The following is a 13,002-nucleotide window of genomic DNA, read 5'->3' as shown; positions in this document are numbered from 1 at the left end:
CAGTGCTTAAAAATAAACGTGTTTTGGAGTTTTGAATTAATAAGTTATTTATTCAAAAGTTATTTATCCAAAACACGTTTATTTTTAAGCACTGCATTTAACTTCGAACAAGATCCGGATCCGAACAAGAACCGGATATCCGGATTTTCACTTAAATCGAATATTTTATCTCGGATCTATCTCTATTTCGGATATCCGGATACCCAGATATTTATTTATCCGGACATGATCGTCAGCCCTAATTAATTTGGACATTAGGCCTTGCTGACAAAATAAGTTAAAATAAGATAAAATAAAATAAGATTACACAAGATAAATGAGATAAAGTGATGCCCACTGGACATTAGTGGGCATTGATACGTACGCGATTTTGGTCAGCGGTTTCCCAGTGAGAAATGATTCGTCGATCGACGCCGAAATGATGTCGAATCGACGTCAATTCGCCGGTGTCGATGTCGTTTCGACGTCGATCGACGAATCATTTCTCTCACTGAGTTCCCCCTCGGTAGAAAATGTCCGGCGCGCGATCAACGATTTTGGTCAGCGGTTTCCCAGTGAGAAATGATTCGTCGATCGACGCCGAAATGATGTCGAATCGACGTCAATTCGCCGGTGTCGATGTCGATTCGACGTCGTTTCGACGTCGATCGACGAATCATTTCTCACCGAGTTCCCCCTCGGTAGAAAATGTCCGGCGCGCGATCAACGATTTTGGTCAGCGGTTTCCCAGTGAGAAATGATTCGTCGATCGACGCCGAAATGATGTCGAATCGACGTCAATTCGCCGGTGTCGATGTCGATTCGACGTCGTTTCGACGTCGATCGACGCATCATTTCTCACTGGGTCCCCCCTCGGTAGAAAATGTCCGGCGCGCGATCTACGATCGCTCTCTTGGCGGCATTGCCGCTCATTTGCACTAGCGCGCGATAATACCGTACAGATAAAGTGATGCCCCACTGGACATTAATGGGCATCGGTGCACGAGATTTTGGCCAGCGGTTTCCCCCTCGGTGGAAAATGTCCGGCGCGCGATCAACGCTACGGTCGCTCTCTCGGCGACATTGCCGCTCATTTGCACTAACGCGCGATAATACCGTACAGCCGCTCGATATTTTTCCGGACACCACACGAGATATTCCCGTATATGCCGTCGAAAACGCTAGTGATACGGTATCGAGATACGGTAATTCGTTACACAAAGGACAGAAATGCGTATAAAATGCATGTACGTACTTGGTGACGATCGTGCGTCTCCTGACGTTGGTATCGCAGCAACGGCATGTAACTGCGAACTCGCGCGCAACTGCTGCAACGAACATTTGGCGAGGCACTCCCCGACGACACTTGACCCGCGAGACTCACGTTCGAGCGGTAACGAGACCGCGAGGATGCGAAATCACGTAAAAACCACCCCGTAACCCGCCGCAACGCGTATATTTTCGAACCGATGAGACTTGCGAGTCGAGACGCGCATGCGCCGCGCACAACAGCTATTCCTCTTGCCGCTCTCGCCGGTGAGAATACAGAGCGTTCTAGAGTGTTCTCGAGTCAGGCCGACTCGTGGCGCCATCACGTCCATTATGCCGCGAACGTAGGAACTACGTAGCTAGGCTCCTTGTTTGAAATGGACAATATAATATTTAATTTATGTCCATGCCACACAACACACACACACACACACAGCGATGCTAAAAGTCCGTAGTTATGGCAATAAAGATGTAATTTCCAGTCAGCTATTGTGAATCTCGCCGGTTAGCCGAGCATCGATGGTAATTCGCGAGGATTCGGCGGGCACGCGATGATATCTGATCGCCGATCATTCGCAGACTGAGATCGCGGCTTCGTCCCGTGCTCGTCGCGAACGCGTATTGAGAAAAAACAATACGGTATGCGGAGCGGCGCGGGCCGCTAACCGACTCGGTCGACTGTCGCCGCGTAAATGAATTGAGAAAAAACAATTACGGTATGCGGAGCGGCGCGGGCCGCTAACCGACTCGGTCGACTGTCGCCGCGTAAATGAATTGAGAAAAAACAATACGGTATATGCGGAGCGGCGCGGGCCGCTAACCGACTCGGTCGACTGTCGCCGCGTAAATGAATTGAGAAAAAACAATTACGGTATGCGGAGCGGCGCGGGCCGCTACGACTCGGTCGACTGTCGCCGCGTAAATGAACTTGCGTACGGCGTGACCTTGTTTATTCGCCGAGCTCCGTAGACCGAGCGTTGGATTCCAAGAAATGACGTAGCGTCGTAAACACCTCACCCCCCTCGGTCGAAAACAAGTCTCTTCATCTATTGTGCCGAATTATTCGGCGCGGAGCAGCCGAGTGAGACGGGCGTTCCGCGTACGTTCCCGCGTCGCGACGCGATTATCCCCTGCGAAAGTTATTAACGTTTACCAACCGCGTTTAAGTGACTGTCGCGATTCGTCCTCTTAACGTTGATTTCACCGGTGATTTGCCGAAACAAATATCACGCGTGATTCGCAGTGGTAATTGCGATAAGGGAATTACATGTGTATACAGGGTGAGTTTTATTTCGTGAACCGGTATTTTACCAAGAGAGATGGATTACCGACCGAAACTATAGCTAGCCCGGGAAAGAAATTGAGAAATCTCGTTGTATATGTTTTAATCGTATAATATCTAATATATCTTGAGAGATATATTCAAATATTACATGACTGAAACGTATATAACAAGATTTTTCATTTTTTACCGGCTTGGCTACAGGTTCGATCGGTAATCCATTTCTCAAGTGACCGATAATCCTTTTCAAACGCTACGTGTTACGCAGTTCTTTTTACAGATAAGAGTTGAATTATTTTTGCGTAATATGCTTTGGGCTCTCGTGCAAATGGCATTGTTAATTCCCTATTGCATAACGGCACATTCAATTGTTCGCTGGGCTAATTTACGAGTGAGCGGACGAATACGTCGCGTTTCTTCGATTACGATGTGTCTAATAAAATGCGATAAATGCGGAAAATGTGCCACGGAATCGTCGCGTCGTACTTTGCTATTTAGTTGTAATCAAGTGTCATAATTGTAATTTAATATAATTTCGCGAGTGAGTGTTGTGTCAGCATCACCAAGAGGAAGCAATAACGGAAGAGCAGACGAAGGGAAAAAGGACTGAGGTAATCAACAACGGATGACGGCAGAGCAACGAGAGGGTGAGTGCGATATTTTATTTTATTTATCCATTGTTGCGAGATTGATCGACGGACAATAAATGACAGATCGGTACACGCGCGTGTAAGCAGAGTTACGAATTATAAGTCCACTTTAAACTATCTACATTTCGTGTCGGAGTGCGGGATAAAATTCTATTTATAATTTTACATGCCGCGTAATACGGGAAGCATTCGGGAATATTACAGTGTTAGATATTTAAAATGAATTAAGTGATATCTCCTTGTTATTGGTTCGATTCATCGCGAACAGTAGGTACCCGAGAATATTTGTACTCACACATATAATAAACTAGAATAAACAGACATATGTATGTATTTTATTATTTTTTAATATAATCATTCGTGCCAGTCTTCGAATCGTTTGAACCACGTTTTTGTTTCAATTTCTTCAAAACGGAAGAATATATTTTCACGTACGAATTTTGATTTCGTAAGAAACTATGATGAATACCAATTAAATTATCGTGAAAAAATTTCCGAATTATGTAACACTTGTATTCTGCAAATACTTGAAAGAAGGTAACAGTCGTTAACTAGTTGTCGAAATGATCACTATCGAAAGCAGTCTGGAAAACCCAGATAATTATGAGATAAAAGTGAATTCTGTGTCATGAGTCAAATGACACTATATAATTCTATTCACTGAATGCGAAAGGAAAAATACAAATACCTATATCAGCATGCAAAAGATTTCATGCCACGTGCCTCAAGAGTTTAGAACATTCCTTTGATAAAATTTAATGTTAATGATTTTTACTCGATAAATAAGTAGACAATTTGATAAGAAATAAAAACACATTTACATATCATTTCATTTGTATAGCAATATTTTATTGCTTTATTATTTATAATATCTTGTATAGTACAATATTTTCATACATATACATATGCATCGACAGAATCGTAGTACCTAATAAATAATATATAATATATATTATATAATAATATAATAATAATTTAACAACTTTAGAATGTGAATCGCCAGTGAATGTTCAACGGTAGAAAGAATTGTTAGACGACTTAGGCTGGCAGATGGTTTATTTATTCGTTTAATCCAGGATTAAACGAATAAATAAACCATCTGCCAGCCTAAGTCCAGGATTAAACGAATAAATAAACCATCTGCCAGCCTAAGTCGTCTAACAATTCTTTCTACCATAATAATAATTATATAATATTATATAATAATATAAGATTTTGTCTTTCTCGAAAAATATTAATTGGTTCTGCTCATTCTGTAAATTTATTTGAAAAATGATGTTCTGCTAAAAGTAGATTGAGTTTGCGGAACAATATATATATATATAAATTGTAAATATTGTAATAACAAAGTTAGTGATAACGATGATGATATAACATTTTTCTTTTTCATATTTTCAAAAGGTATTAATTAGAAGTGGTTGTGCTCATTCTGTAGGTTTCTTTAAAAACTCATTTTTCGCTATAGATATTTCCAACATAATTTTTTCCTCAACAGCACAAGTTACAAAATTGTTTTTAGTGGTACACAACATTACAAAGTTGGTTCCTTTTCTTTCTCAGCCAATAGATAGAATATTCTATTGTCTGTCCATTCCTGGACGTAACCACTTCCAAAAGTGTCCTATCGGCACGATTTTACTGGAAGAAAACGCCACGCTTGACGTTGTGCCGTTGTGTGCGAGTACAAAAATTGCCTGTCGGCGAAAGTTTGTTCACAAGGGGCAGACTTTCTGCTCGATTTTTCAATGTTGGACTTTCTTCTTTATACAATATGTATATACACGGTGAGAATTTTCTTTTAAAATTTATCTTGAAAAACATGTAATCGTGGGACAAGGTGGCATTTTGAAAGACTTTATGAGAATTTTGTGAAGTTTCACCAGTTATGTGAAGTTTTCACGTGATTGTCACGATAAAATGTAGAAGAAAATTCTCTCCGTGTAGAGAGAGTAAGATACCAGTTCCTTCCGAGAGGTCGATCGACTAAAAACTAACAGTTTCTAGACGGATTTGAAGTTTGATCTTCAGCTCGCTTTTGGTGCACAACTCTGCATCAAAAACTTCACTAAGTCGTAATAACTTAATATATTTTTGTAATATTATAGTATAATACAATTTACGCTTCCCTTACTTAATATCCTGCAGCTTTAAATATTGTCGTAAGAACACCCGCTATAACTGCTAGTACACATATTATCCATACGATCCGAAAAGCTGTGCCGCATGCTGAAACAAACGAAAAAATTTATTAAGCATAATATGAAAATGGAAGAGAATCGAATTGCACACATGCATATGTAGATTACAAATTCTTAAATGTAATACCACTTAATATTTGAGACTGTGAAGCTCATAATTGTCACAATAGAATTCATTTCTGAGCTATAATTATAATAAATATTTTATTTCTTTGTAATTATTTCCGTTAATGTTACGTCTTGTACGTGCCGTGCTAGCTAACCCGAGATAGCAAAAGTTAAGTAGCTTTACGAGTTCAGCGGTACTCCACGATGACCGATGAAAGAAATACTGCTAGCTAAATGTACCTATATTTAGTCATTTCAATAACTTTTTCTCAGTGTAGTTTATCTGTTTGAAATTAGCCGTATGGAGGCTTATTCTAGGTACATACATACGTAGGTATTATGGACATTTTCGGAATAGATTTTGATCGGAATTGTTCAATTATTTCCTAGATTTCTATTGTGTTTTCTGGAGTAAACGAAATAATTCCAATTGGAATCCATTCTGAATATTTCCATAATCGGTACCATGATCTCTTTTCTTTTCTTACCCCCGTACGACATAACTAAGCGGGATCAGACATAACAGTTCGAAATCGTTTCTATCAGTTTTTTTTTAACTGCCGATCGTCTGTTTATGTATGTACCTACGGAGAGGATTTTCTCTGAAAATTTCTCTTGAAAATCATGTGATCGTGAGACAATGCGGCATTTTGAAAAACTTTATGAAAGTTTTTTGAAATTTCAAAAACTCATAAAATTCTGCGAAATACTGTGTTGTCCCACGATTACATAATTTTCAGGATAAATTTTAAAAGAAAATTCCCTCCGTGTGTATATTGCCTATCTGATAGATAATTTCGCTAGCTTTCGGCAGAAGAAAGGGATCCTCGAGTCCGCAGGACATATCATTAAGATAATGATGATTTTACGTTAACATTTTCTGGCGTTTTTAAATTAGGTAAACCTTCTTTTAATTAATTCTAGAAAGTACTGCAAATATTTTAATAGCGCTTTTTTCTCATTTTTGTGACGCTTTACTTTCCATTAAAGAGCACACGTTGTCTCAAATCGGTAACTATCGCAAAACTAATATATTAATTTTAGCTTACTGTTCTCTTCTCTAGTTCCTATTATGAGTACGCCGGTTGACTGTTGTTCCGTCGGTCCAAATTCCGGGTAAACCGATTGAGCAGGCGTATTATTCAGATAATAATTAGACGGGTGCGGATACGGTAGCGGCGCCGATGGCGAAGATGGATAGACTGATACATGTGGATAGTTGTTGTCGATCTCTGGATTGTACGTTCTTGATGTAGGTACTCCTGTTGCCTCCGTGTATGAAGGGGGTGCAATATTGTTTATCGTATAAACATTTGGTTTATTGTGAACGTTCATGGTTGCGTCGTGGCGCTGTAACAATTATCGTAAAATTTGAGAAGAAAAGGAGAATCGAATAAGATATACATTTTTCTTATAATATAGAAAAAAAACTTATTAGAATTGCGATGAATTGATAATCGTGATCGGCACAGTACAAGATGTAACAGATAAAGATACAAAGATATAGTAAAAGACTTTTGTTAAAGAGATTTATTAACATATATATATATAATAATAATTTTATATAGTTTTTATTTATCCTTTTCGATGTATACCGGACCATTCAAATAAAAATTTTATAAATTGCTACACATATGTATAATACATGGATGTGAATGTGCAGATGTGTTTTATATATATTGACAATAGTTTAAATTTTAAACTGAGAAAATATATACATGTACTGTGACTCCTATTTATCATTATTAACACTTTCATTTTGTATTCTTATCAGATATAAAAATTGTCTCCGAAAGTCACATACACACACATTTTCCACACAATTATTTTAGAGATAACGGAGATATTTATCTGTGATAAAAAGAATACTTGGAATATTCAATACACACACACGCGCGTGCGCGTGCGCGACATGTTTTGTTAAATATAAGTTCATATCTTTTATAATGTATCTCATATGCACGATACCAAATTTACGTCACGCTCTTATCTCTATTGATTCGTGCTAAATTACTTTCAGCTAGTACCTTTATCTCGTTCAGTTCTTTTATCTCTTCCTGTTTGTTGGCTAAAAGCAATTCTTATAACGAATTATACGTGCATCACGCTTGTGATGTAATATAAAAGTTACACTACTTGCACAAAAACTGAATTTTCCGTATGTTGTGTCACCGACGAGCATGAAAATGATAAATAAAACATCGAGTACCATTTTAAACAGTACATATAAAAAATAACATAGTATCTGTCATGCGAATTTTTTACAGCAGCACAAATTCTATTTTCATTAAAAGACATTCGCAAATTAGAGCATAAATAATATCCACTCAACTGAAATACTATTTTTATCAAATAAAGTTTCAGTGCAAAAATGATTACTAAAGAAACGTTAATATAAATTATCGTTTTACCTTTGGCGTTTCTTAAATAATTAGAATTTAATAATAGTGTACGGGTTTCTATGTATCCTACTTACAATCAGTTGCTCTTTTATATTTTTCTTTCTCTGCTTTTTTTATTTGACTTATTTTATATCTGATAAATCTATTCTAGATTTTACTGTTTTTTACCTTGATATTGGTTATCTTCTTATCAACTAGTTACGAAATATCTCGTATACAATTATGCTATTGTCATTAATAGTTTATAACTGATAGCAAAGATAAAGAAAAATTAATAATCATACCTAGTATATTGTTCTTTGTAACGACGATGGTATTTTTAGCGTAGAAATTGTATTCTGTAACCAAATATACACACACACATACACACACAATATATATATATATGTATCGTGTATTGTCAATATGTATTTATAAAACTATGATAATTGCAAACACGTTTAAATGGTCCAATTGTGATTTTCCAACTGACATTTAATTCTAAAGCGTTTGGTCAAGAGTCAAGTGCTTGACTTCGGTGCAAAACGCTTACATATCAATGTTCTAAAGATAACACGTCACTTTATCTTTAGTCACTTTATCAGTCGTAAGTTTTTGTGCGTAATATTAAATATTATTTGACAAATTTTATATTAATCAAGCTTCTTATTGTTAGTCGACATTAACCGGCCAGTGTTTTAATACGGAAAATTTATTTTGAAAAATATTACCTCAGCCAGGGTCTGAACCCGGAATTGCCTAATTTTATATTCATTACCTAGCAAAGACCACCTAACAGTTACAAATTAACAATATTATAATTTCAACGTTATAATTTTCTATTCAACAATATCTATAAGTGATGGAGGAAATCTTATAAGTCGCCAGAAGTAATTAAAAAACTTCAGAAGATTGCTTGACTATACGACCGGCCAATTTTTAAGTTCAAACTCACGTCATTTCGACCATTGTTTGTGGTCCTTCTCAAGTGATGATTACGTCAGTAAATCAGTATGGTGAAGTAAAGGAGCCGATCATGATTTCACGAACGACAGAACATGACTGTAATATCTATGAGGTTCGGACTACAATGTGTTAGTCGTTAGTCAGAAGTTAGAACTACATTACCAAAAAGCTGTGTCAACCTTTTATCATAAGAGCTGGATTACCGACTACCTATAACTTCTTGTTAGCTGAACGTGCGCTGTAGGAGAAAAATAATTTGTTGACACATACATATGTATATTGCAATATTTTAATTATTATAGTCTTTGCGACCCGTCACTTCTCATTATATATGATAATATAGAAATTATTGATCAATACAAGGAAATTAAAAAGTAATGCACATCTCTCTGTATAGAACCAAAAAATTATATTATCATTTGCCTTTTTTGATCGTTGAATATAATGAACGATTCTCCCAAAACAAATTTTTAAATGCTAAGAAATTTTCAATGTGTATAAATAAGTATTGTTGTTTGAGGATGGTTTCGGACGCGTTACTCTAAATAATATTTTCTTCGCCGCAACGAACTTGAATACGATTGCTGGAAAACGTCGTTAGTATCGAAGAAGATTCCGACGAATTTTATTATCCACTCCGCAATATTTGTTGCGTGTTATCCGGCTGGCTTTTATTTTTCATATGCTATATTCTCCTTCTGTCACGGATTATACAAATCTCTATCTCAAACAGGTGACAATAATTATTTCAATATAGTGACTATTTTTACCTTGCATTTTTGTGATAATTGTCTTGACGTAATCATTCTTTACTTAGTTCATTACACTCAACGAGATTTTGTTAAATGAATGTTCAGACATTTGTTAATATTACTTGTATTTAATTGTAATGAGTAGAGTATAATTGCAAGTACATACGTCAATGTCTTTCAACGAGCAAGTCTGAGAGAGACGATTTATACGAAAAGATTAATTAAACTAATTAGAACTAAAGAATTTATTATTATATATAACAACGAATTGATGATTATTAATTGTCTCGCAAAAATGATATATTGCAATATGATTGAAAAGAAAATTTGCGACCAAGATTATGAGAAATCTCTTTATACACGGAGACGTTATATGGAAGATAATAGTGTTATCTACGATCGTGATTACACACAAGGTTATTGCTCAGAAGAGGGCTACCTACGAAAATTACAAAGTCTTTCGTGTTACCCCAATTACGGACAATCAGGTCGAGCTACTTTACCAATTAAGGCAATTTCATGATAGAGTAAGTAGATCCTTCGGACATAAATGTAAATACGAAAGGTACATTTTTCTTTTTCCTGAAGAAGAATCAGTGTCGCACAAATTCATTACAAGACTTACAAAATTTCTCTCGTAAACTTCATATAATCTATTACCCAACGTACTTAAAATCAACTTTACGTTCATACATAACAAACTGCAAATTATAATACATAAAATTAGAGTTGCACGAACCGTTTCTCAATCACGTGAAAATTACATCCGAACTAATCGAAATTGAATCTCGTTTACAGTTCATAATCTCGGGAACACCAATCTTAGTAAACAAGACAATAAACTTTATGGTGGTCCCGAATTATCTGCCGCAATTTTACGAAGTGATAACCAAAATCGGTGCACGCTATCGACTTAACATTAAAAACGTTCAAGCGTTAATTGACCAAACGATGCCTTCCAATCGGTCAGCGTTCGATTTTAAGAGCTACCATAGTCTCGAAGAAATCTACGCTAACATGGATGACCTGGCCAGGCAGTATCCTAGTAAAGTAAAAATCGTCGTAGGTGGCGAAACGTATGAGGGACGTCAGATCAAAGGCGTCAAGGTTTCCTTCAAAGCCAACAATCCCGGAATCTTCCTCGAGGGTGGCATCCATGCTAGGGAATGGATATCGACGACGACTGTCATGTACATCCTACATCAATTGCTAACCACCGATAACTTGGACATCAGAGATCTGGCTGAGAGCCACGATTGGTATATCTTCCCCTTATTTAATCCCGATGGATACGTGTACACGCACAACACGGTAAATCTGATTTTCCAACATTTACGTAAAATTCACTTACGAATTAAAATTACCGCATGCACATAGAATGAATTTTTCCAACTGCTTCCAGGACCGCCTATGGAGGAAGAATCGTAAACCACAGAATTTCTTCTGCACCGGTGCGGATCTCAACAGAAACTGGAACTACAAATGGAAAAGTAAGTGCTCGTATTTTCTGTGAACAGAGTGTTACAGTAATCAACAATGGAATTTGACATTTTCAGCTAGGGGTGTTAATAGCAATCCGTGCATGAATTCTTATGGCGGAAGTAAGCCATTCTCCGAAATTGAAACCGAGAGCATGTCGAAGTATATCAAGTCGATTTCCGATAAATTTTATGCGTACATCTCATTTCACAGTTTTAAGCAGCTTTTAATGTTCCCTAACGGCTACACGAGAAAGCATATCGACAATCACAACGAATTGGTATGAGATTTTAAAACAAAAAGTGCAACCGTTAAATTTTGTGTAAAAAGGAAATTATGTTTTACAATATATTATAAAACTTTATTCCTCCCTTATCATTATTATCATCACTGTCCTTGTCAATTATTCGTGGAATTAATCTAAATTTTGCGATATTATAAACGTGATAAATGATATTGACGAATTCAGATTAATCTATATTTGTCTTTTTTAGTATGTCATTGGTTTAAAGGCAATTACAGCTCTCAAACGGAGATACGGAACTAGATATCGAGTCGGAAATATTGCCGAGACAATTTGTAAGCAGACTAATTTTAACTTATCCTACTTATAACGTTCTTCCGCATACACGTAATCGAGTACCATTAAATAGTCAAACGTTGTCTTTATTAAAAATAGTAAATTACAAGTATAAGTTAATTTAAGATTTCGTATTTTGAAATAAGAGCAGAGTTGCAATTTAAAATCTAAAGTTTTGAAGATCACATATATTTTTATATATTTCTAGCTCCAATCATCGGAACCACTACTGATTACATCAAAGGTACATATGATAAACGTATTGTCTACGTGTACGAATTGCGTGATAACGGTCATTACGGTTTTTTATTGCCTCCTGATCAAATTATTCCGACTGGAGAAGAGACTTTGGACTCCCTTGTAGCCATATTTAAGGAGATAAGAAAATGCGAAACAATAGATATATAATTTGTAACTACTCATTGTAAATATTATAGTGTGACTTTGCTAAAAATTGATGTGTCGTGTCTCGAGACTCAATATCGTCGTCTGATGCGCGGCTCTTCGTGCTCATAACAGATGTTAATCCATTTTAATTTAAATATTAATTTTTTAGTCCAAACTATATGTATGACGTTTCGAAGTTCCTGTACTCGAAATTATAATAAATAAGATTTTCATGTGTCTTTACTCTGAAAGTAACTTATTTTTAACTTTCCAAATTTTATTTTATTTCATTTATATCATGTTATACTTTCTTGTCTATGTGTCTCATTAGTTGCAACCTATGAAAATTACTAAGTCCTCAGGATTATCTCGTATGAACGGAATACATGTACATGGTCTGTCCTTAAAGTAGTCGGACTGAGTCAATTACAAAATATTTATTGACAGAAATAATACATGCGCTCAATATTCTTCAAAGTAGGACCCTTCTGCATCCACACACCGCTGGCAGCGGGATTTCCAGCTCTCATACGCTTCCTGGAAGGCGGCAGCCGGAATGCTGTTGAGCTCCCTCGTCACGGCCTGTTGTAACGCTTCCACCGAGCCGTGATGGTGTCCTTTCAGGGCGGTTTTGAGGCGGGGGAAGAGGAAAAAGTGTGGTGGGGCAACGTCGGGACTGTAGGGTGGCTGAGGCAGGGTTGCAATGTTGTGTTGGGCCAGGTACGTCGCCACGCCGAAGACTGTGTGGCTCGGCGCATTGGCGTGATGGAGCCGCCAGGAGTTAGCGATAGCTGGGCGGACGCGGATGATGCGTTTTCTCAGCCGTTCAAGGACCTCCACGTAAAAAACTGCATTAAAGGTTTGTCCTTGTGGCACAAATTCCCTGTGGTTCACTCCTTTTGAATCGAAAACGCATCATCCGCGTCCGTCCAGCCATCGCCAACTCCTGGCGGTTCCATCACGACAATGCG

At 37.1% G+C, this 13,002-nt stretch overlaps 2 protein-coding genes across 9 annotated transcripts; one reads left to right on the top strand and one right to left on the bottom strand.

The window, feature by feature from the left end:
- The first annotated feature begins 2,045 nt into the window (after positions 1-2,045).
- Positions 2,046-12,274, top strand: LOC105564536 (zinc carboxypeptidase-like). 4 transcript variants are annotated; one of them, XM_012016975.1, is made up of 7 exons: positions 2,046-2,528; positions 2,811-3,177; positions 10,652-10,896; positions 10,988-11,075; positions 11,142-11,344; positions 11,559-11,643; positions 11,853-12,274. In XM_012016975.1, exons 2-7 carry the CDS (start codon positions 3,156-3,158, stop codon positions 12,050-12,052), a joined length of 843 nt encoding a protein of 280 aa, XP_011872365.1. In that variant the 5' UTR covers positions 2,046-2,528; positions 2,811-3,155; the 3' UTR covers positions 12,053-12,274. The 4 variants fall into 4 exon arrangements, with proteins under 4 accessions (XP_011872365.1, XP_011872368.1, XP_011872367.1 ...); XM_012016978.1 differs by having other exon boundaries at positions 2,799-3,177; XM_012016977.1 differs by having other exon boundaries at positions 2,735-3,177.
- On the bottom strand, positions 4,633-8,956 carry LOC105564535. 5 transcript variants are annotated; one of them, XM_012016970.1, is made up of 4 exons: positions 8,823-8,956; positions 8,173-8,226; positions 6,536-6,836; positions 4,633-5,406 (listed from the first exon to the last, which is right to left on the bottom strand). In XM_012016970.1, the coding sequence occupies exons 3-4, from the start codon at positions 6,819-6,821 to the stop codon at positions 5,312-5,314; spliced, it is 381 nt and encodes a 126-aa protein (XP_011872360.1). In that variant the 5' UTR covers positions 6,822-6,836; positions 8,173-8,226; positions 8,823-8,956; the 3' UTR covers positions 4,633-5,311. The 5 variants fall into 5 exon arrangements, with proteins under 5 accessions (XP_011872360.1, XP_011872363.1, XP_011872362.1 ...); XM_012016973.1 differs by lacking the exon at positions 8,173-8,226 and having other exon boundaries at positions 4,633-5,240; positions 5,312-5,406; XM_012016972.1 differs by lacking the exon at positions 8,173-8,226 and having other exon boundaries at positions 4,633-5,228; positions 5,312-5,406.
- Positions 12,275-13,002: the final 728 nt, after the last annotated feature.

Source organism: Vollenhovia emeryi, unplaced genomic scaffold (genome assembly GCF_000949405.1).
Source record: "Vollenhovia emeryi isolate VEMERY1.0 unplaced genomic scaffold, V.emery_V1.0 DF939163.1, whole genome shotgun sequence".
NCBI lineage: Eukaryota > Metazoa > Arthropoda > Insecta > Hymenoptera > Formicidae > Vollenhovia > Vollenhovia emeryi.
This window is presented reverse-complemented; position numbering and strand designations above follow the sequence as displayed.